The sequence below is a fragment of the Sapajus apella genome, unplaced genomic scaffold, assembly GCF_009761245.1.
Source record: "Sapajus apella isolate SASKATOON/1434 unplaced genomic scaffold, GSC_monkey_1.0 scaffold19, whole genome shotgun sequence".
Taxonomy (NCBI): Eukaryota; Metazoa; Chordata; class Mammalia; order Primates; family Cebidae; genus Sapajus; species Sapajus apella.
The window spans coordinates 20,658,571-20,683,261 of NW_022436959.1; the positions used below are offsets into that span (position 1 = coordinate 20,658,571).

The 24,691-nt window shown below is 36.8% G+C and overlaps 1 protein-coding gene across 3 annotated transcripts in view; it reads right to left on the reverse strand.

Annotated features, from left to right (window-relative positions):
- The window catches only part of BZW2 (basic leucine zipper and W2 domains 2), a 63,243-nt gene that overhangs the window by 34,611 nt on the left and 3,941 nt on the right, over positions 1-24,691 (reverse strand). For 2 of the 3 annotated variants that reach the window (XM_032286712.1, XM_032286711.1), the window contains exons 2-3: positions 9,181-9,245; positions 104-280 (exon numbers count right to left, since the gene is read on the reverse strand). In XM_032286712.1, the coding sequence (XP_032142603.1) occupies positions 104-280; positions 9,181-9,238 (235 nt within the window). In that variant the 5' untranslated portion in view covers positions 9,239-9,245. Of the gene's footprint in view, positions 1-103; positions 281-9,180; positions 9,246-12,724; positions 12,842-24,691 lie in introns of those variants that run through there. The other variant, XM_032286710.1, reaches the window with a different exon arrangement.

Consider the following 24,691-nt stretch of genomic DNA (forward strand, 5'->3'; position numbering starts at 1 on the left):
ACTCCAATAAAAATAAACTTATAAAGACTCTATCTTACAAGAAAATACTTCAATGAATTAAAAATATATAAATATACTCCAAGATGTGATAATGCACATTTACCAAGCATACTGCCGGCCACCAGGATATCGAAGAGCGTGTCTGCATAGCGACGATAATCTAATCTTGAGCCTGTAGAGTCCAGAAATTTGGCTACAGCTTCAAGATCATCACCAGCCTCATTAAGCCCTTGGACAAGTGTATCCCTGAAGACTGTAGGTTCGAATTTCTCTTTTTCATCTATAATAAAACAATTTAAAATAACCATCAAATAAATAAATACCGATAGTATAACAATCAAAACTTAATTCTATTTTATCTAAGGGACGGGAAAAAAATCTACAGAGTATTCCAAAGAATGCAGGAGAATATACAAATATAAACAAACAAAGATGGTAGTGGGGAATAAGGAGGGATATCTCTTTTTAAAAGAAGTAACTACAGGCTGGGCGCATTGACTCATGCCTATGATCCCAGCACTTTGGGAAGCCGAGGTGGTTGGATCACTTGAGGTCAGGAATTCGAGACCAGCCTGGCCAACATGGTGAAACCCTGTCTCTATTAAAAATATAAAAAATTAGCTCGGCATGGTAGCAGTTATCTGTAATCCCAGCTACTTGGGAGGCTAAGGCAGGAGGATCACTTGAACCCAGGAGGTGGAGGCTGCAGTGAGCACAGATGGCACCATTGCACTCCAGCCTGGGGGGACAAGAGTGAAACTCCATCTCAAAAAAAAAAAAAAAAAAAAAAAAAAAAATTAAAGAATTTATTGAGAGTACTTAAACATTTAATAAATGTAATAAGCCATATATGTATATCTACAGCTTCAGAACAGGATGTACTAAATATTTTGGTCTCATGACCTCTTGACGCATAAAATGTATATTTGGAATTAGGATTCCAAAAGATTCTTTGGAAAAAGGCTCTTTGGAATCCTAATTACAAAGCATTCTAAAGGGAGTTTTTGTTTATGGAATTTCAATCTATGGAAACTTATTTTAAGAAATTAAAACGAAACATTTTATATTATTTATTTAACAAAAAAATTAGTGAGAAGGATAGTACTGTTTTATACTCTTGCGAATCTCTTTAATGCCTGGCTTAATGGTAGACAGATCAATTTTCATATCCACTGCATTCAATCTATTGCAAAATCACATATCCTTAAACTCTAGAAAACTCCACTGTAAAATTATGAGAGAATGTGTGAAACACATGAATGATATCTTGGTATTATTATAAAAACGGTTTTGATTTTGTGGTGCTTTAGAGGATTAACAGGGATATAGATATCATATAGCTTTTTTTTCTTAGCAAAGTGGATAAGACAAATACAGAGTGATCACAAAGGCACACATTAAAAGCATAAATGAGCTGTTACAGTGAAACAGACACATGAGCCTGAGTAGTTTGATGTGGTGACTGGGAGTCTGGGTTTGGAAGGAGTTTTAATCTAGACTCTAGCAAGACCTTGCAGAAGGTTGGCTTGGAGCCAGGTCTTGAACAAGGCAGGGATCATATACTGTTGAAAAGAAGTGAAGATGACAAACTACATGACAGATTAGGTGGAAATAAATGAGTGGATTAAAGGTAAAGTGTCTGTAGTTCAACTCAAAGGACATTACTCTTTTCTCCCCACCAACAGAGGAGAATAAGACTGGATGTGAGGAGAGACAAGCAAAGGATGAACCCAAAACTTCGAATGAAAAAAAATCATATCATAGATATGTCTAAGAGTAAGGTGAGAGATATTGCAACAAAAGTGGAGGGAGGGAAGGAAGAGAATACTATAAAATATTTCATAAATAAAGAGTTCTTGGAAATAAAAAATATGATAGAAAAAGTAAAAAACAGCTGGGCACAGTGGCTCACCTGTACACCTGTAATCACTGCACTTTGGGAGGCCGAGACAAGCGGATCACGAGGTCAGGAAATCCAGGCCATCCTGGCCAACATGGTGAAACCCAGTCTCTACTAAAATACAAAATAATTAGCCAGGTGTGGTGATGTGCAGCTGTAGTCCCAGCTACTCGGGGGGCTGAGTCAGGGGAATCGCTTGAACCCAGTGGCAGAGGATGACATGAGCCAAGATTGTGCCACTGCACTACAGCCTGGGTGACAGAGCAAGATTCCGTCTCAAAAAAAAAAAAAGAAAAAGTAAAAAACTCAACGGAAGCATTAAGAGGAAGCTAAGATTATCTTTTAGAAACTAGGAAAAAAGGTCAAAGACCTAGAAAATAGTAAAAAGAAGAGAAAAAAAGGCAGATCTGTCAAATATCCAAAAAATACATCTCACAGAAAGGCAGAATGACAAAACAAAGCAAAGGAAGTTTTTGTTTTTTTTTTTAGACAGAGTTTCGCTCTTGTTACCCAGGCTGGAGTGCAATGGCGCGATCTCATCTCACCGCAACCACCGCCTCCTGGGTTCAGGCAATTCTCCTGCCTCAGCCTCCTGAGTACCTGGGATTACAGGCATGCGCCACCATGCCCAGCTAATTTTTTGTATTTTTAGTAGAGACGGGGTTTCACCATGTTGACCAGGATGGTCTCGATCTTTTGACCTCGTGATCCACCCACCTCGGCCTTCCAAAGTGCTGGGATTACAGGCGTGCGCCACCACACCCAGCCAGCAAAGGAAATTTAAAAAAAAATTTTAATAAACCTCCTAGAATTGAAAGATGTCAGTGTTCCCAAGCACATGGCTATCTGGGAACCCAGCACAAAGATTGAAAGTGGATTCACACAAGCACATTGACTACTGTGAGATTTCAGAATACTGGGAACAAAGCAACTGTCCGAAGTTTCTGGAGCAAAACAGAATCAAAAACAAAAACAAAAAAACAACAAGCAATATGTAAAAAGTATCAAGAAACTCAATTGCTTAAGAGAAATACCAGGCACCAGAAGACATTTCTTCAAAATTCTTAGAAAAAAGAATTTCCAGCCTAGAATTCTTGTTAGCATTCAGCCAAAAAAAATTATTTTTTGAGACAGGATCTGTCATCCAGGCTGAATGCCCGTGGCGCAATCTAGGCTCTGTGCAACCTCTGCCTCCTGGGTTCAAGTGATTTTCCTGCTTCAGCTTCCCGAGTGGCTGCGACTACAGGTACATGCCACCACATGTGGCTAATTTTTGTATTTTCAGTACAGACAGGATCTTGCCATGTTGCACAGTCTAGTCTCAAACTCTTGGCCTCAAGAGATCCACCTGCCTTGGCCTCCCAAAGTACTGGGATTACAGGCATGAGACACTGTGCCTGGTCCAGCCAAACTACTAATCAAGGGAAGAGCAATATGAACATACATATAATGAAACACCCAAGGCCTCAAAAATAGTTAATAACTCAAGATTAAGTCATGAGATCGCAGGCAAGAGGGAAAAAACAAGACAGGCAATAGTATTCCTGTGGATAGTGGTGAAAGGATATTTCAAGCTTTTCCTTAAGTGTTTTGTATTAAGGGATTCACACAACAAAGGGAAAGGTTAGGGTTGGCTAATTTTAAACACAGAAAACTAAGCCCCCCACTCAAGAGAGAATTACACTATTAAATAGAGGTAACAAAATGGTGTTAATTTTTAAAAAATGCAATCATATCACAGTTCAGCTGTGAATAGCATGTAAAAAGTCACAGAAATATAAACTCTAAACATTGATGTAGCTGAAACTATGATACAATGAAAGAATAGAGAAGGACTGGAAGTATGGGGGTGGGGGAAGCGAGCAATGAAAGAGCTGAATCATCATTTTCCATAGTAGAAAAGGCATATTTAATATCTCCAACAGAAAAATCAAGAACTAGCCATACTACGTGCATGCATAACCTTGATAAAATTAAAAACTACATTTTAGAGCCACACAGCAACTGCCTAGTTTGTACTGCTTATAGTGGTCTAACAGAAGGGCAGGGTTGTAAGTGGTTAACACTAGCTACATCAGGATGAGAATCACAGAAGAATGGCATTCCCAGTGCCAGTCAGAGTCACGCAGTGTGAGATACCATAAAGACACACATAAATTAGCTGGGACAATATTCATCATGAACAAGAGATAAAAAGTCCTTTTGATGCTGTAAGCAAAACATTATGCAGTCAAGAACGTGCAAATAGTGACTGCAGAAAAAATATAATTAGCGTCTTGTTGTGTAGAGGGGGAGGAAATGGAGAGGAATTCTAGAGGAATATATTAGGTGGAGCTGGAGGAGGGGATAACTGTTTCCATACAAAAGGAACCCAGTGACAGATACAGAAAACTTCACTTTCCAGTCAGGGTCTAGCCAACAGGCAATTATCCTTTCCTATTGGAAAAAAGATATTTTCTTTCCTATGAGAATGGCAGAAGTAAAAGTACATGCTATTAAGTCTTGAGACCAGTTCCAAAATCAAATAAGGTCATCCCCACATCCCCACATGGTTGGATGTTGATTCAGTGGGTAGAACAGATTTTGATGATTTGAAAATTACAAATGGAGGCACTGGGAAATATAAGTGGATAAATAAGGAGAAACCCAGACTATGCCAGGAATCCATGCAGAGGACTTTGTTTTGAATTTAAGACACAACTTAAAAACTTGTTTTGTAAAAGTATCTTCATTCTTCCATTCCAAAAGAATTACCAACAAAGAGAAAAGGAAGATAGCATATTACAACCAAGGATATTTCAACAGTGAGCAATAGGGCGGTAGTCAAAATGATTACTTACAGGTTGGGAATCTTAAAAAGTCATGATAGACCTGATAGGACTAATAACTGTTTTGCAGGCCAAAAAAAGCTCCCAACTACTAAAACAAAGTGCTCATCAAGAAGACTAGAAAATTCCCACATAAGGAAATGGCAAGAACACTAATGGAAATTTGAGAAATAAGACAACATTTGACCTAACGAGTCTTTTTCATCTGAAACTACAGTAATGTAGTTTGTATTTTATTAGAGGACAGTCTAGCAGAAATACTAATAAAATTTGAATGAAAATATGCCATTGCCTTCTTGGGTTTCCATTTGGCAGTTCAAGTCTCCCTTAAAGTGAGAAGGATATAATTAGGATCTCCAATTTAAATCGTGCTGGTGAATCACAATTGTGGCACTCAAGAGTTAGTCATTAACAGACCTTGTACTGACACAGAGAAGAAATGGGCCTAATTCTGACACTCAAATATGCCTCCTACACGTTATCTAACTTGCTTACTGTGGGAACCACAGTAACTGGTTAAAAACATGTTAGTGAAGTGATATAATAACAGAACCTACATCCCTTTCTGACTGTCACTGAGGTATAGTACTGAGTTTTTAAAATCACATATTTTCTTTCTTTTCCTGTAAAATCAAATGTATTTTCTAATTATATATATACATAAACACATATCTTTCCAGATTTAAATGTCTACTCATTTAGTTATTAATACCACTTACTATAAAGCTAAAAGTGATTTAAAAACCAATATTACATGCCTGGGCGTGGTGGCTCCATGCCTGTAATCCCAGCACTTTGGGAGGCCAAGGTGGATGGATTACTGGAGGCCAGTTCTGAGACCAGCCTGGGCAACATGGTGAAACATCCTGTCTGTCTACTAAAAAAATATAAAAATTAGCTAAGCGTGGCAATGCACGCCTGTAATCCCAGCTATTTGGGAGGCTGAGGCACAGGAATCATGAATCCGGGAGACAGAGGCTGCAGTGAGCTGAGATTGCACCACTGATCTCCAGCCTAGAAGACAGAGCAAGAATCTAACTAAAACAACAACAACAAAACCATTATCACAGAGCTAAAAGTCTCAGGGAGAAACCTGAGCACATGGTCATGCTGAATGCCTGCAGTTTGGCCTTTTTTTCTCCTCTCTCTTGTTTTCAGTAATTACAATCCAATTTTTCTAAAAATGTACAGAAAGACCAGTTCGTTTATTAAATGTTTCATTTAGCAAAGCATAACCCAATTGCTTGGGGAGAAATGTTCATTCTTTCAGATTTCCACAAGCCACAGTAGAAAACATAATTACTTTGGAGAATGTATCATAAGCAAGATGTATTTCATAAAGGAAAAGAGAATCTGATTAGAGTTCTGTTATAGAATGTGTCCTACCACGATGTTTGTATTTTAATGCTAAGCAATAAGAAATAGATTGTCATATTAACTTGGCATGCAGGAGCACTGGCTTTGCTAAGAAATGTTTCAAAGTGAGGAAATATCTTCAGAGAACAGCCTATCACAAGGACCTTGAAATATCCTCAGTAGTAATTTTTCCTAGCTCTACAAAATTGCTAACCATTTATTTGAAGTCAGCCCCTTCATAATAGCAAAGAAAAGTTAAGGATGAGAAATCATCAAGAGGCATTTCACTACTAAGAGGAACAGAAAATGAGGTTGACTCAATTTTTTCCTCCCATCAGCAGTTTGGCACAAAATGGCCCAAGTGTTGCTTAAATCCCCAAGGGATATGAGTTATATAAATCCAGATTAACTGGCAAATAATATATATTTCTCAGTGGCTCTCCCTGAGTACTCCAACAGCACAATCTTGACCACTAAGTGATTCAGGGACAAACCCTGTTCTGAATGAGAGAAAACTTTCTGGTTCTAAACTGTAGACAAACTGTAAGGGCCAGTTTACTCGCTGACTCACATCTGCTATTGTGCAACACATTCTAGGGCCCTCTCTTGAGCTCAGTTCCCGTGAATTCACGTCACACTAATAAAGCCACTTGAGCTGGAGATCCAGCTCTGAGATTAACACGTTCCCCCAGCAGCAGGCAATGGCAAACATTTCTGTGCCTCCTAGTTGGACATATATTGGCTATTGTCACACTAGTAGGCTCCACGATACTTTAACTGTAATTAAGTTTCTGAACTATATTGTTCATGCCTGTTAAATCCTTTTAAAACCTTCCACGTCTTTTCTTCCAAGGCTGCTTTAAACAGTGAGACTATGAATGCATTCTAGTGAGCACTTTGGGTTTGATATCTGCTTCCAGATTCCAAGCAGGAATGTAGTGCGGCACAATTTGTAAGACTAAGATGAGGACTAAATGAGAAGTGGCTCAGGCTGTACTTGTATTCATTCTTCTTATGGGGATAGGCCAGAAACAAAAAGAAATAGGAAAAGGGGAGTGCAAAACAGAAAAACTATACAAAGTGACTATTTTGTGCTTACTTAACTTTTTTTAATCTGCATATTTTACTGTGAACATGAAGCTTCCCAGCAGACAGCAGAGATTTAAATTCAGTCTTACTGCTTTCTAGTGAATCTTGTAGACGCTTCTGACCCAAATGATCTATTATATGGCAATTTCTTTTCTGTCTACATGACTAGACTTGCTGCTTAAATGGACATAGCACTGCAAGAGAACACAGGCTGCTTAACACTGACTGCCAAAGGAATCTAAACTCAGTTATCAATGAAATAATTTAGCCCTCCAAGATCAGTACATGGGATTCTGCTCCAACATATTTTATCTTTATATATACTTCCTTAAATCTTTTTCAGTAATTCCCTTCAACTTTATTTAACTTCATCATGTATATCATGTTTCCTCTTTGAAAAAGTTTCCCTAGTGAGTTTCAGTTCAGCTATTCTTACATTCAAGAAGACCTCTATATAATTATGCAAAACTGACTAAATATAAAATTGTGTTTAAAATATTCTTGGCTGGCTGTGGTGGCTCATGCCTGTAATCCCTATGGGAGGCTGAGGCATGAACATCGCTTGAGCCCAGCTTCAACAACATGGCAAGATACTGTCTCCACAAAAATTTAAAAATTGGCTGGGCATGGTGGCTCATGCCTGTAATCCCAGCACTTTGGGAGGCCGAGGTAGGCGGATCACCGGAGGTTGGGAGTTTGAGACCAGCCTGACTAACACAGAGAAACCCTCGCTCTGCTAAAAATACAAAATTAGCTGAGCGTGGTGGCACATGCCTATAATCCTAGCTACTTGGGAGGCTGAGGCAGGAGAATCGCTTAAACCTGGGAAGTGGAGGTGGTGGTGAGCTGAGATGGTGCCACTGCACTCCAGCCTGGGCTACAAGAGCAAAATTCTGTCTCAATAAATAAATAAATAAATAAATAGCTGGGCATGGTGGCTACTTGGGTGGCTGAAGTGGGAGAAGCACTTGAGCCCAGGAGGTTGAGGCTGCAGTAGCTGTGATTGCACCTCTGCATTCTAGCCTGGGTGTCAGAGCAAGACCCTATCTAAAAAGTAAATAAGCCAATAACTAATTTAAAATAAATAAATATATAAAATAGTCTTTATACAGGTCAGGTGCAATGGCTCACATCTGCAATCCCAGCACCTTGGGAGGCTGAGGCACGAGGACTGCTTGAGACCAGGAGTTTGAGATCCTGTCTCTCCAGAAAAATTTTTAAAAAGTTAGCCAGGTGTGGTGGTGTGCACCTATAGTCCTAGCTACTTGGGAGGCTGAGGTGAAAGGACCACTTGAGCCAGGTGTTTGAGGCTGCAGTGAGCTATCATCACACCACTGCCCTCCAACCTGGGTGACAGAGCAAGTCCCTGACTTTAAAAAAATAAAATAAAATCTTATTTACACAAAATATATGCTAAGATGAGACTTTTATATATAAAAAAAAAGTCACTCACACAAATAGAAATTTTATCAGTCATCAAAATGGGTCTATAACTACTCTTCCCACAATTAAAGACATTTGAAAAGATGGTTTTTAAGGGGAATTTACAGCAGTAGATTTGTTTTAACTTCCTTGTTTCTAAAAAATTTAAAAACTCTACAATATCTCACTTCCTAATTTACTTTTCTTTTCATTTTATCATCTTTGTCATCCATGTTTTCCTAAAACAACCAAGAAAGCAAAAACCAAATACAAATGCTAATGCCAAAACCAGTAATATTTATCAATTGCCTTCATAACCTCACATGAAAGTAAGACAACCTGAACAAAGATAATTATCCATTCTGTAGATGAAAACAAGTAGCTCAGGCAAATTAAATAACTTGTCCAACTTCAAACACCTAAGTAATTGGCAGTTCTATCGTTTGACCAAAGCACTTCAGATTCTACACCAAGAGTTCAAATGAGTATAATTAGTGAGGTGGGGGAAAACAGGTGTCATTCAGATTGTTCTTCTCCAATGTTATATTTTGGTTGCAACTTTAAACACACACATACACAACCTACCCCTTTTCCGAGTTTTGAACCGCTGGCCTGTTAGCACTGGCTTCTGATGCTTATTCATAAAATTTCTGAAAATAAAGAAAATAAATATTAAGTATTTCAAATAAGCAATTTATATGAAAAATATACAGCTAATATGTTGGTTGGTTGAACGTATGTTCAAGCTCACCCATTACTAAATATACTTTTCTTTTTTACGAGACAGAGTCTCACTCTGTCGCCCAGACTAGAGTGCAGTGGCACGATCGCAGGTCACTTCAACCTCTGCCTCCAGGGTTCATGCAATTCTCCTACCTCAGCCTCTTGAGAAGCTGGGACTACAGGTGCGCACCACCATGCCCTGCTAATTTTTGTGTTTTTAGTAGAGATGCGGTTTCACCATGTTGGCCAGACTGGTCTTGAACTCCTGAGCTTGTGATCCACCTGCCTTGGCCTCCCAAAGTGCTGGGATGACAGGGGTGAGCCACTGCGCCTGGCCTAAATGTACTTTTAAAAATGACATCTAATTTTAACTTGGACTAGCAAAAATTTTGAAGTTTACCAATACTCAGTGTTGGCAAAGGACACAGGAAAAACAACCACAGACACCAACTTTGACGTAAAGGTTAAATTCCATGCTATATTTTGAGGAAGAATTTGGTGAGTATCTATAAATATTTACATGGGCATAACCTTGGTCCAGCAATACCTTACTGGGAATTTATCCTACAGTTTTATTCACACAAGGATGCAAATATACTTGTATATGTAAAAGGATTTAGTTGCAGCATTGTTGGACACATAAAAAATGGAACATGAAATGCCCTCAAATAAGTGATAATCTAGCCACCAAGTGGAACACCATGAAGCTTTATGAAAGAATGAATTAGATTTAACTGCACTACATTTCTGATCCATATATGTCTATTTTCTGACTACGTATGTGTATTCAATACACATCTCATCTCATCACTCACCGAGTTACAGTCACATCGATCTCTTTGTTGTTCTTCCAACAGGCCAGATAAGTTTTGCATTCTGAGATTCTATAACTGCCTCTCTTTCAGGAAAGATCTTCCCCAGCTCTCCACATGGCAATCTTCTTGCACTCATTCAAGTGCCTCCCTGCAAAGGGAGTTCTCTGACCATCTCCACCAAAGTGGCCCCTTGTCACTCACTCTCCTTACCTAGCTTTACTTTTCTTTAGCAGCACCTGCCACTTTATTGTTATCTGTTTGTTTGGGGTCTAGATCCCCCATGAGAGTAACCTTCACTAGGACAGGAACCTTGTAGGTTTTTTACTCCATAGTGTTCCTTTAGCTCCTCCATTCTGCATCTTTTACACTGAGCAAAGTATAAACATATAATAAATAATTTTTAAATAAGTTGCTGAACTGATAAGGAGACATGCTCAAGGCATATGATAGTTAAAAAAAGCAAGCTGAATAAAAGAATGTAAAGTACTTGGTTAAAAGGAGAGTGTACAGAATAAATGGTTTTTAATGCAACAACAATTTAAGAAACATACAAGAAATGGGTAATAGATTTTTTATTTTTTGGTGTATCTTAATGGACAGGGATTTGGGTACTTCATATTATTTTAGTGGATTTAATACACAATTTTTAAAAATGTAGTATGTTATCTTTGAAAACACGTAAAGCTTGCTCCACGTGACTTCTTAAAAATTGAGACTACGCTTGCTGACATAAAGATAAACTGAAAATATGCCTAGATTGCTTAAATTATGAAGGCCAAACATTCAATATAACATGCATTATTCAAGCAAATTATTTAATTACCTTCCAAAGCTTTTAGACATTCATTTGAAAATGTCTAGATTTCCTTATTTACACCATCAAACAATAAAAAATTTACAGTACTCAAGTAATCTAATTACTCCTGAAAGTTTTTTTTTTAAAATCCTTAAGAATATACAAAAATTATTTATATGCCAAATCTTCCTTCTCACTGCATAAAAGAGAAACTTGTAGATTCACATAAAAAAATCTGTTTATTATTGAAAACTTTAAGTCAATCATTATTTTAGAAGGGAAACTAATTAAAAGTCACATAAAAATACATAAAGTAAATTATTACATGGTTTGAGAAAGAATTTTTATCAAACCTGTAAAGTAAAATGAACTTAATACATCTCGTTTGGGGATAAAAAGGTCATTAAGCCAGAATCCATGCCCTTGAGGAACTCACTGGAAGGGATAAAATTCAAACATTTGCAACACAATGTAATAGTTCAAACAACAGAAATGGAGACCAGGCCAGGCTGGCGCCTGTAATCACAGCACTTTGGGAAGTGGAGGTGGGCAGATAACTTGAGGTCAGGATTTGGAGACCAGCCTGGCCAACACGGTGAAACTGGTCTCTACTAAAAATACAAAAAATTAGCCGGCGTAGTGGCGCAAGCCTATAACTCCAGCTACTTAGGAGGCTGAGTCAGGAGAATCGTTTGAACCCAGGAGGTGGAGGTTGCACTGAGCCGAGATCCCACCACTGCACTCCAGCCTGGGCAACAAGAGCGAAAGTCCACCTCAAAAAAAAGAAAAGAAGCACAGACCAGAAGGAGAACAAAGTATTTGATTGCTTATGTGTATGGGCCAACAGCAACACACTGAAATCATTACAAATGCTATAAACTTAATCAATGAATTCCAATTTCATTTGATGGATGTTGAAAATAGAGCTTCTAATGCATCATTTATATTCACTGCAATAGTTTCATTCACAAACTTTCCTGCTGGCATTATAAACAAATTCACTCAGGATCAGCAAATACTTCATTGTTGCAAAGGTGGTGATAATATACATGTATCACTGTCTCCATACCTCCCAAATACAAATATTATACAAAATTTATTTGTGTTAGCAAAGAAAAATATGTGTCAAGAATTTGGGCCTTGTACTAAGATGCAAAAAGAATGTAGCTCAACTAGACAGAATGTCTCCAACAGACTTCTCTACCAACAATGTTTTTCTTCTTCTGTCCTTCCTTTTTCTTTCTCTTCCTCCCTTCCTTCCCTCCCTTCCTCCCTCCCTCCCTTCTCTCTCTACTTCCTTAGAGATGAGGGTCTTACTATGTTGACTAGGGTGACTTCAAACTCCTGGACTCAAGCAATTCTCCCATCTCAGCCTCTTGAGTAGTGGGAATTACAGGTACATACCACTGTGCCAGGCTAAAGATGTTTTTACTTTGTAATTTCAAAAATTCTAAAGTGTGAGTCCTTCCTAAAAGTTTTATTTTGGGGTTTAGAATACAAACTCATGGAATTCCCTAATTAACTCTGCACCTTGTTTCTATTTCTTTTTTCTGTTAATGGAGAAGTACCACCAAACACAGCATATGAAAGAACTACTGTATTTTCAAAATCTTTAGCTTTTATATTACTTCCCTTCTAAGCATAAAAGTTGGTTTCTTTATAACCCAGTTATGTGGGCTTACTTTTCATACCCTCAATATATTCCATGTAGAAAAACACACAATAACACTTAAACATACAACTGTATGCAAGGACTTTGATATAATACCCAAAACTAAAACAAACAAAAACTCACCCACTGGTGGTGACAGACTAAATGAAGATATTCTGCTCTCCAAGAGTGTCTAGGCTTTAGCTGTTACTATTTGGAGCAGAGGCGCTGCTTCCCTCTAAATTTAGCTCTTCATGCTACACTATAATCTGATCCAGTGAGGGTCAGCCTTTATAAGGTACTCACTGAGCACTTATAAAAGCCCTGGCCCAAGAGAACCAAGGACACTGAATAAGAAACTGCTAGTGTCAACCTAGGAAAATCACAAAGAAAGAGTAACAAAGGCCTATTAGGCCAATGTCAAAGGCTGTTAGTATACTGCCCTACAATGTACAGTTTCAAATCTAATAACTAAAAATACACATGTTTAGAAAAATAAAAGTCTAACAGTATCCTCAGAAACAAATCCCTGTGGGGTACAACCTCTGCATCATGACAATTTGGCTTCTGTTTTAAAAACCATAAGCCACACACAAAATAAGCACATATTCCACCAAAATGGAAGAGTTCCATGATTTAAAACAGTATTAAAATTGTACATAAAATGGTAAACAAAATGGACTTAAGAATTTCATGTCATCTAAGAGACCACATTTCTTGGATACTCTACATGGTAAAAGGCTATACGAATACTAAAATTGTTCAATCAAATCAAATATTTAAAAATTTGATACTGCATTAATGAACACTTTCGTGTAAATTCCCATTTTAAGTGTAAATTGAAAGGTTTTTAGATCTAACCTATTACATCTATTTCACCCTACCTCACTGTTAATCTTCTAACTGTCCTAGCATCTTTTGGAAATTCCGTCCCTTAACTTGCAAAGAGACTCTAGGCCCAGGTGTGACAATGAGCCACTCTGACACGGATGCATCTCATGGCAACTGTGCACTAATCCTTCTGGTTGCCTAGCCCACCTTAAATGGATTAGCACCTTTGATGTAGACTGTTCAGTCTTACCTGGGACTCGTCCTCAGTTCTCTTCATTTTGGAAAAGAACTGATCTACCAGAGGACTTATCTTCTAGTTGTCCCTACAAGGGAATGACTGCTCCTGTCTAATTATTCAGCACTTTGGTCTTAGATTCTATTTTTGACTGTTCTGGTCTGACTCATCTTTGAACTATGATAACCTGCCTTATGTAACATGCTATATTACTAACATGTGCTATGCATATGTTATTCAAACAACTTTATGAGCATATATACTCTAAAGCAGAGAACACAACATTTTTTGTAAAGAAATAAAAGGAAAATATTTTACTCTCTCTGGAGGATATAAGGTTTCTGTTCCAATCAGTCAATTCTGCTGTGACAGTATGAAAGCAGCTATAAGCAATATGTAAACAAATAGTCATGGCTGTATTCCAATAAAATTTCATATTAACATACGAAGTGGTGGACCAGATTGGACCGCCAGGTGGTCCTTTGTGAACGCCTGTTCTAGAGCAGTGTATCCAATAGAAGTGTCTGTGATGTTGGAAACATTCTACATCAGCAATATCTAATATGGTAGCCATTACTTATTCCTTGAAATGTGGATAGTGACTAGGGAACTAAATGTTTAGTTTTATTTTATTTCCATTAACTAACTTTGAACAGTGTGGGTGATGGTTACTTATGTTGGGCCATGAAATTCCAATGCAATTCTTAGGTCCCAAAATACTTAAATTTGATACAAAGACAAAAATACACCTAAAGAATAGAAATTTTTAATTAATATTTCTCAAAGTAGTTCTAAGAGTATTCTGTACAAATTTCAAAGCCAGGTGGGTATAGCGAGGAAAAAGAAAAAATTAACACATTTCAAAGTAATACTCTGTGTGCAGTCAATATTGTTTGAGCCTTTAGGGAAAAAAGACTTTTGCTAATTTTTTATATATTTTGGTGGAGATGGGGTTTCCCCATGTTGCCCAAGCTAGAAAAAAAGACTTCAGAGTCTAAAAATTGTAGAACAACAATATCATTCCCAAAGTATAAAATGTTTCATAAAGATGTAACACACAAAACTCAATAAAATTGAGAAACTTCTCAATGCTCATAAAGTACTAATGAAGTACTTCGTGTTCAAGTTTCAAGAATTACCTTTTATTCTATATTTTAAATGAGTAAACTTATCTACTATTAAAATAAACTTTAAAAATTACCCATAATTATACACTATTTTCCTTTCCATTTATGCTAAAATTAAAAGAACAAGCGACATAAAATTCTTTACAGAAAATAAAGGAATCCAGAAACCTTTTGGGTTGGTAACATTGTATCATTATTCTCTCAAAAAAAACAAAAACAATTAAGTTGGTTCTAAATGTTTAAATTATTGACACTCCAAGCAATAAACTAACTATATGCCTATAATAACACTATACAATTTGTTGCCTGGAATAACATAGCTTGTTTAATATCCTGATCACGATTTTGTAACAGCCTCTGTCTACTTAAAATCACTCAGCAAATACAAAAAGCTTAATTACTAACAAATACTCTGAAAGTTGCAGCATTTATAATAGTTGGAAAAAAATTAAAATTTGAAATAGCCAATAGTCCAGCTCTAAGGGCAAAATAAAGTCTAATACTCTTTTTTCTTAATATAAAGGTATTGCTGTCATATCCATATTCCCTTCATTCTTATCCTTAATAATATAAAATAACAAAAATAACTTAAAAAAAAGCATCAAACAGGGTCAGACGAGGATTCCCAGCAATTTGGGAGGCTAGGGCAGAAGAATTGCTTGAGCTCAGTTGGAGACCAGCCTGGGCAACATGGTGAAATCCCATCTCTTAAAAAATAAAAATAATTTTTTAGGAAAAGCATTAAACATATAGTCTCTTCAAAAATGTATATATTTTCCAGTGAAGAACTTTAATGGTGGACTCTTTACTTCTGCCAACTAAAGACCTTATAAAGAATGATTAAAGCCCAAATAACTTGCGTCATGTGAAAGAGAGCGCTTGAGTAAAATATGCTAATGTAAATCTCCTTTAAGAAAACATATCCTGGGTGTGGCAGCTCAGGCCTATAATACCAGCACTTTAGGAGGCCAAGACGGGTAGATCACATAAGGTTGGGAGACCAGCCTGATCAAAATAGAGAAGCCCAGTCTCTATTAAAAATACAAAATTAGCCGGGTGTGGTGGTGCATGCCTGTAATCCCAGCTACTCGGGAGGCTGAGGCAGAAGAATCGCTTGAACCAGGGAGGTAGAGGATGCAGTGAGATCAGGCCCTTGCACTCCAGCCTGGGTGACAGAGTGAGATGTTATCTCAAAACAAAACAAACAAGCAAACAAAACAAAAAGCCATAAAGGCACCATGATAAAGTTTTCATTTTATTATAATACTTCCAAAACCACTTTACACCTTAAACTTATTACTAGACCTAAGTTGTAAATGCTTGTTTCAAACTTCTTTTAAATAAAAATAGGAATATTACAAAAACTACATTTTAAAAATCCATGTATAACCTCTCATAGAAACAAATTAAGGCAACTACACAATGTCATTTACTTTATCTCAATGAAGCTATTTTCAAAAACTTTTAAGAGGTATAGATTAATTTCTAAAATCCTTTCACTCTAGGAATCACTCCCTGGTCTCTAGTTAATGCAATTCTACTTTTCTAAGAGGCCCCTTAAGGGATGTGCATTCCTTCCTCTGGGCCCTTGCACTTTCCCCAGATGGGTTATCTCCCAGGCCCTGCCCTTCCCCCAACAGCTGGCCAGCTCATTCAATCTTCCAGATGGTCTGATTTTGCTGATGTCATTCTTACGTCTTTCAACATTCTGAAAGACACAAACACAAACACATATACTACCCACATTGTAGCATACTTTGGATTTTAGAAAACTCATCCCTCAAATATAATGTTTCAGGGTATTTTAACAAAGTGCCCTAAAACGTCTGCTCTCAATAAGTTAAGACCCTTCTGTCTGAAATTTCAATGAAGTGCTGAGGTTGAGAAAGCCTACACTAGAGAGGAAATAATGGTTAGCAAGCCAGAGATGGTCCCTGCTCTCAAGGGCTGATAATTTTGTACCCAGGTCTAAACATACCAGTGCAACTAGGCATGTACTTCATTGAACTAATTACTCATATTTGCCAAACACTGGTGTCAAATTTTAGAAAAAATAAATTTATCACTGAATAGTCATATCTCAAACCAAAAGTACAGTTATAATGTACAAAATACATGTTACCCAGTCTTTGACACGAACAATTTATTTTTGAAATTGGTAATTTGGCATCTTATGCAATTTAGGGGGAGGGCAGAGGACTGGCAAGAATATGGGTTTCACAGATAGGCAAAAAAAGAAGCTCAATAACAGCAGACAACCTTTTTCTACTTTAGGATATTGCATCAATGGAAATAAAAAAAAAAGAAAGAAAAGAGAAATCTTAATGCACAATGTGTGACTTAAAAACGAAATTGTCTAATTTCTATGCCTTTGAGAAAACAATGACATGCTATATAGATACAGCAAAATGCAACATTCTATATACATGATGTGATCTTGGCTATGTAAAATACACTAACATCAAATGGTGGTCAACATGAGTAATGGGTTCAAGGCACATTTTATTCTTCTTACCTATACTTGTCTATATTTTCTGTACATAAATACGTATCTTTTTTATAATTAGAAAATTGTATACACTTAAGTGAAAAGGTTTTAACCTCTTTTGAAGTTCAAGCCAATTCCCAAGGAGTCACAAGCAATAACATTTTTGCAAAAAAAGATATGTGCCACAGGATCTAAATATCATTCCCTACTGAAAGAAACCAAGGTTTCTTGGATAAATGGCTGATTCCAAGGTTGGCGCAGGGGACATTCACTATGATCCTGGGACATCTTGTGTTAGAAAATTCAAAAGCGCCTAAAAAAATCAAGCTAGATCGAAACAACACAAGAGCCATCTTGAGGATGATTCGACTGGCCTAGCGCAGTACAATTTGAGGTTCCAAATAACTAAGGACAACAATAGCTAATAACCCATTCAACAAAATACAAACCCACAGGTCCATGCTCATAACTTTTATTCATTTTAAAGAAAACAAATTTTTCAGTACACAAGGAAAGGAAAGCATGTACAAGATTTTCTTTCAGTAGAATGTCAACTAATAATAAACAGAGAATGAAGCATTGAATTAGAAAATTGCTATTTTGCAATAATTACGTAAAAATTGATTTGTGCAAGAGTCATCCAGGTATGCTAAACCTATATGGGTGGGTGTGTGTGCTGGGGAGTGTTTGATGATCAACAGGATACTGACAGGGCCTCCAAACATCTTCACATAAATAAATTAAAAAATAGTAACTACACATTGGAGAAACAAGACAATCCCTTAACCAAAGGACAATAGACAATCACCGCAACTCCAGATGTTTTACACTTAGAACATACTGTTCATGTGGTATTCTAAACCAAAATATACGACCCAAATATCTAATCATCAGGAAATATATGTATATCTAGGGACATTCTCCAAAACAACTGGTCTGTATTCTTCATGAATGGCAACATCTTTCCAAAACAAAGGCTGAAGGACTGTTCCAGGAGACTTAAAAGGACATTGCTAAACGCAATGCACATTCCAGGACTGAATGCTGTACTGGGAAAAAATATGTACGTATATATGTCATTCATATATATATTCATCTATATAGTCATATATACATATACATGTATAATATATATATCACATTATTGGGGCAACCTAAGAAGTTGGAGTATAGACTATAGAGATAAAATTATGGTTTCCATGTTAAATTCACTGAATTTTTTTTACATTGTTCTGTAAGAAAAGTATCTTATTTTTACAAAATAAGCACTGAAGAAATAAGGGATAAAGGCAGAAAGTGCATGCGACCTACTTTCAAACGATTATAAAATTGATTATGTATACATAGAACCATGGAGCAATGGCAAACACAGGAAGCCATATGTATTTTAAGGCCAGAAGTGATGGCACAGGCCTGTAATCCCAGCACTTTGGGAGGCAAATATCATAGGATTTCAGTCATGTAGAATCTGAAAAAGTTGGTATCGTAAAAGTAGAAAGTAGAATAATAGTTTCCTGGAGACAGAGGAGAGAACAGGAGTGAGGCAGGGATGAGGAACGACTGGCGAACACGTACAGTCCCAGTTAGGAGGAATGAGCTCTAGTGTTCTATTGCGCAATACAGTTATTATAGTTAACAATAATGCATCATATACGACAAAAGAACTTGAAGAAAAGATTTTGTTTATTCTTATCACAAAGAAATGACAAGTGTTCGATGTAATAAATATGCTAATCACCCTGACTTAATTATTACACATGTATATGTGTATGGAAACACCACGCTGTACCCCATATATGAACAATTACTGTATGTCAGTTAAAAACAAAACTTTAAGAAACTATTCAAAAAAATTTTTTACAGAGTATTTTAAATATTTTTCAAAAGCAATACACATAAACACAAAATGTTATATAGTAACAAGTGATTTAAAAAAAGTTTTCTAGCATTTACCCATCAAAGTAATTTTTTCCTTCAACAAAGAAAAACTCTAAATTAATAACGCTTCCATTAATCAAAATTCCCTTTAATTAATAGATTAACAAACCTTTTTTAGAATTTTCTCTAGAGTCTACAGATCATTCTTTTGATTATCCTCAATGATGAGAAATTTCATTGTTTGAGAGAGAATTTATTTTTAGAAAATTGCCAGTTGTAATTCAGAGTCTAATCCATTGAAAAAAACCGTGGCCACTTTGAAGCTATCTGGTGTGTCTAGGCAGGTTTTTATAACAAAATGCTGAAAAGAAGGAAAAAAGTAGGTGATCAAGGTGACAGCACTTTTATTGAAAGTGAGAGGTAACCTTCAAAAACGACTGATTATAAGATCAGCTCATCATGCACATTATAGAATATTCAGGAAAAAATTAGGAAAAACTATCAGTCTAACTTTCAGTAATGACCACTGTTCACATTTAAACATAGTACATAGGTCAGGCACGATGGCTCATGCCTGTAATCCCAGCACTTTGGGAGGCTGAGGCAGGTGGTTCGCCTGAGGTCAGAAGTTTGAAACAAGCCTGGGCAACATGGTAAAACCATGTATCTACTAAAAAATCCCAAAAAATCCACAAAAAATTTAGCCAAGCATAGTGGTGCATGCCTATAAACCCAGCTACTTGGGAGACTGAGGCACAAGAATCACTTGAACTCCAGAGGCAGAGGTTGTGAGCCAAGATTGTGCCACTGCACCATAGCCTGGATGACAGAGCAAGACTGTCTGACACACACACAAAAAAAAACCTCCATTTTTTTTTTTAAACGGGGGAGGTGGTGGTGTTACATATAAAAATAAAATAAAATAAAATTCTACCATCCTTTTTCAAATTATACTAAATTACAATTTAAAAATTATTTGCATTTGGACTTGGAGCTATATAAATTGATTCAGTGATATCCTCTAGAATCTTTATTTTAAAAGTCATCTGTTCCACGGCATCACTTTAGGAAAAGCAGAAACTCTTATAGAGAGGTAAATGTCCTTGAAATTTGTTAATAATAGTATAATTTGGCCAGGCACAGTGGCTCACACCTGTAATCCCACCACTTTGGGAGGCCGAGGTGGGTGGATCACGAGGTAAAGAGACGATCCTGGCCACCATGGTGAAACCTCGTTTCTACTAAAAATATAAAAATTAGCTGGGCGTGGTGGTGTGTGCCTATAGTGCCAGCTACTCAGAAGGCTGACGCAGGAGAATCTCTTGATCCTGGGAGGCAGAGGTTGCAGTGAGCTGAGATGGAGCCTGGAGACAGAGCAAGACTCTGTCTCAAAAAACAAACAAAAAAACTGCTAACTCTGCCTTCCTTGGATTCTCATGCCTCAGACTCCCAAGTAATTAATTTTTGTATTTTTTTTTTTTTTAGTAGAGATGGGGTTTTGCCATGTTGGCCAGGCTGGTCTTGAACTCCTGGCCTTAAGTGATCTGCCCACCTCAGCCACCTAAAGTGATGGGATTACAGGCATGAGCCACCACGCCCAACCAGTCTCTATGTTGTTTTAACTAATCATGTAAAACTATAAAGAATAATACAGTGATGGCAAAAATAAAACAATCAGAAAACCCCAACACAGTACAGAAGGGTAGTGCTCTGCCTAATCTTTCGTTCCTGACCTTATATCCTAGCCCTACTCCACGGAAATGACAATAATTTAAACCCTTTAACATCATCCTATATAATCTTTTAGAAAAACGTCTATGCATTCAAGATTTCCACCTCCACTGAAGACAAAAGCAATATTTATTAATGAGTCTCCTCATCTCCAATGTTCCTATCTCCAGAAAAGTGCTTTTTCATTGGAAGATACTTAAATACATGTTGAGCTTTACGCAGCAGGGGAGAAAGATGGTTTTATATGAGATTTACTTTCCACCTAGAGGAAAGGAGCACACACAACACTGACCTTTCTAACTGAGGCAAGTAAACCCAGGGATGAAAATCAGCAAGGAGTGGAGTGGCAGATGCCAGAGAACAAGTTAGTTTATGACAGACACAAAACTGCTTGGAGTGTTGGTGACTATTAGTCCAATGGGAAATCAGAAGATAAGTTATTACAGTAAAAAGGTTTTGAAGTGTTTGCCTCTCTTCAGAGGATTTTAATAAAGGAAGAGGGGAAAATAAAATCTTCACCAAAAAAAAAAAAAAAAAGAAAGTAAGAAAAACAAAAGCAAGGCCTAGACTAGTAACCAGCGAGATAATTCTGTTTTGGAGCAAAGGCTTATACAACTTAATAATGGACCTTCAGGAAGCTCAAAGGTGGTGGTAGGCATGAGTCCAAATACTTGCTCACTTACTAGTTCTCTCAACCAAGAAACTCCCATCCTCCCAGAAGGGGACCTGCCCAAGCCTGTCTAGCAGATGAAGCTTTATTTGAAGAGTTGCACACACACGAAGTTACTTTCCATACGCATGCTTATTACACAATGACAGCACGAACTGGATAGAAATGCCAAGCCTAGTCTAGGGCACACTGATGATATGGGACTGTATTCCCTGACACAACTTTATAGAAGTGGACCATAAAAACTTGAATTAAAAAATAAAAAAATAAAAAATAAAACAGAACTAGTAAAGAGCTACGAACTCTCTTAATCGTACTTTTTAAAAAGGTTTAAGCCAGGTGCGGTGGCTCACGCCTATAATCTCAGCACATTGGGAAGCCAAGGCTGGTGAATCACCTGAAGTCAGGAGTTCAAGACTAGCCTGGCCAACATGGTGAAACCCCGTCTGTATTAAAAACACAAAAATTAGCCGGATGTGATGGCAGGGGCCTATAACCCTAGCTACTTGGGAGGCTGAGGCAGAAGAATCACTTGAAGCCAGGAAGCAGAGGTTGCAGTGAGCCAAGATCGAGCCATTGCACTCCAAATTGGGCAACAAGAGAAAGACTCCGTCTCAAAAAAAAAAAAAGGCCTAAATCTACAGTCATTTATTTATTTGTTTACAAATACACTAGGTCTGGTACTAGTCAACAGGGATGCTGCAAGCACGAAATCAGGCAAGTTTGATAGAGATCACTTTTAAGTATTGCATAATCGGGCAGAGCAAGTAAGCAAGCACTGACGGTCTCCAGTGTGTTTAAAGACAACATATGATGCATTCGACTTGCAGTTGTGTTTATTAACGTTTTAATAAATAAGTGCATGTTTTTTTAGTTTTAATCTTTTTTCTTTTTCACCTGCAACTTTTTTTATAACTTGATTTTTTTTTACTTTTTAACTTACAAGTGGCATCCATGCGGAAGAGAATACTTTGAAAACCATGGAACTAAGCCCAGTCCCTAAGCTAACCCTCAGATAGGCACTGAGATGTCAAACCACTTGGCTGAGGTCAGGAATTCCATTTTAGCATTGGTAAGACAGTAGAGATCAAAGAAGAAAGATCCCTGTCCAACTGGAGCTTGCGCACGTGGAAGAGTTGGGGCCAGAGCCCAATCCACTTTCCTCACTCAGTGCATTTTCTAGGGAGCCAACTAAAGCTGTTGCAATGTCTTAGAGAATTATTTATATGATTCTTGAAGGCAGCTTTTTCATTATTTGCCTCATAAATTTTATAATTTGGAATTAGGTGGAGTAGAGCACAAATATTAATTTAAAGTTGAGTTCAGCACTTGGATAAACTGAATTAGCATATGCTACTTCCAAAATACCAAAAAGTTCTCCATAGAGTTTCCACTAAGAAAAAAAAAAAAGGTATTTATCTTTAAAGAGAGAATTTAACAATACTGTCTCTTAGGGACATACAAATATTAGAAAATTTATGGCACCATAATTTCTAGCACTATAGGATCCAGTTTTCAAATTGTTTCCTGCAGAAGCTCAGCTCTAACAAAAACACAATTTTCACACTCCCGAATACTAACACCGCATTCCTTTTCCTCCAGCCAGCAGTTTCCTCTGCACCATCAACTAGGTGTTCTCCTTCCTGTTTATAACAGTCCCATTCTATTAATCTTGTACACTAAGAAAAACATACGACTTTTCTTTTCTTCTTAGAAATGACCATAATTCCAGGTTAGTTTGAAAAGCATTAAAGTCTTCTCTGTGGATATATACAAAGGATAATATTAGAATATCATAAAACTACACATCCATTAGTAGCTTACAATATATTCTCTACAGTGATAAATGTTATTATCCCTTATTATTTATCTCTGCTCCAGGACTTTTCTTGAGATTTATTTATAAGTCCTCAAAATTAACAGTACACCTGTTATATTTCTAAAGTTTGCATCTAGCATAAAAATAAGTTGAGATGTGAAAAGAAAAAACGTAATTCTACATCTGATGCCAAAAATAATTCTACATCTTATTATTTTTTCTACTAAAATATTAATATTTTCAAACTTAAAAGAATTAAAGATAGCCAAGAATTATACTATCTAACAGTATACAGGGCACCATACTATTAGATCACACTATCTAATAGTAACGGGGTATTATTCTTTCTTATTGTCATTACACTTTTTTCCTTTCATTTTTGACATAAACTTAAAAAACATCAGTGGAAACCCCTACTGCTAAAAATCAAGACAGAATATAGAGAACATTGTCTTTTTGGCATTTAACAAAGAATAGTTCATTCAGTGAGTTATCTAAACCTTTATTTTCAAAGTAGTTTACAAATATGAGTATCTGAACATTTTTGGCACTCTTCACTCAATACATGTCAAATTTAGAACTGGGCAAATCATTCCACTTGGCACCTAGCTGCCCAAAAGATATTTGCTAAAGAGCACCACAGCCTCAATACACAGACATCAGAGTGAGTTAAGAAAGAAAAGTATTCTTGTTTATGATCCGCTAATATTGGTAGATTTCATATTAATTAAGCATTCTTTTAAAATCCCAAAGTCTAAGATGACATGTTATAAATGACACTTCATATATCTAAAACACAACAAAAAAAATTTAAACATCAAAAAATAAGTGTAGAAAATTGCACAAATCAGAAAGTAGGTGTCCAAGTAAGCATTCAGCCAAGTAAACACTGAGTAGGAACCCACCAGTCACACCTTATCCTGGACCTGCGCCTGATTTTCCTAGACTAATATACTTATCCTAACGGTGCTGATATTGCTTAAAACAGTTTTGGTACTCCTTTTTTTGGAATGCCTTCTAAGTTGGATTATGAGGCATAAAAGAAAATCAGTATCTCTACTTCATTCACAAGTTGATTTTCTCAAACTAAATACATCTGTACCCCTTCTTCAGAATTTTCTGCAAATTACTTTGTCAATTTTCAAAAAAGATGAAGATTAACTACTGGTAAGATATTCATCAATTTGTTTCACAATCACTGAGTAATGCCACCAAGCTTTTAGTTTTGTGGAGAAGTTAAAATGTGATATGAAATGTTTATGGAAATGCATTGTTCACAAGACAGTTCTTTGCAGATTTAGGTGTAACTGCTTTAACACTTAAATGAATAAT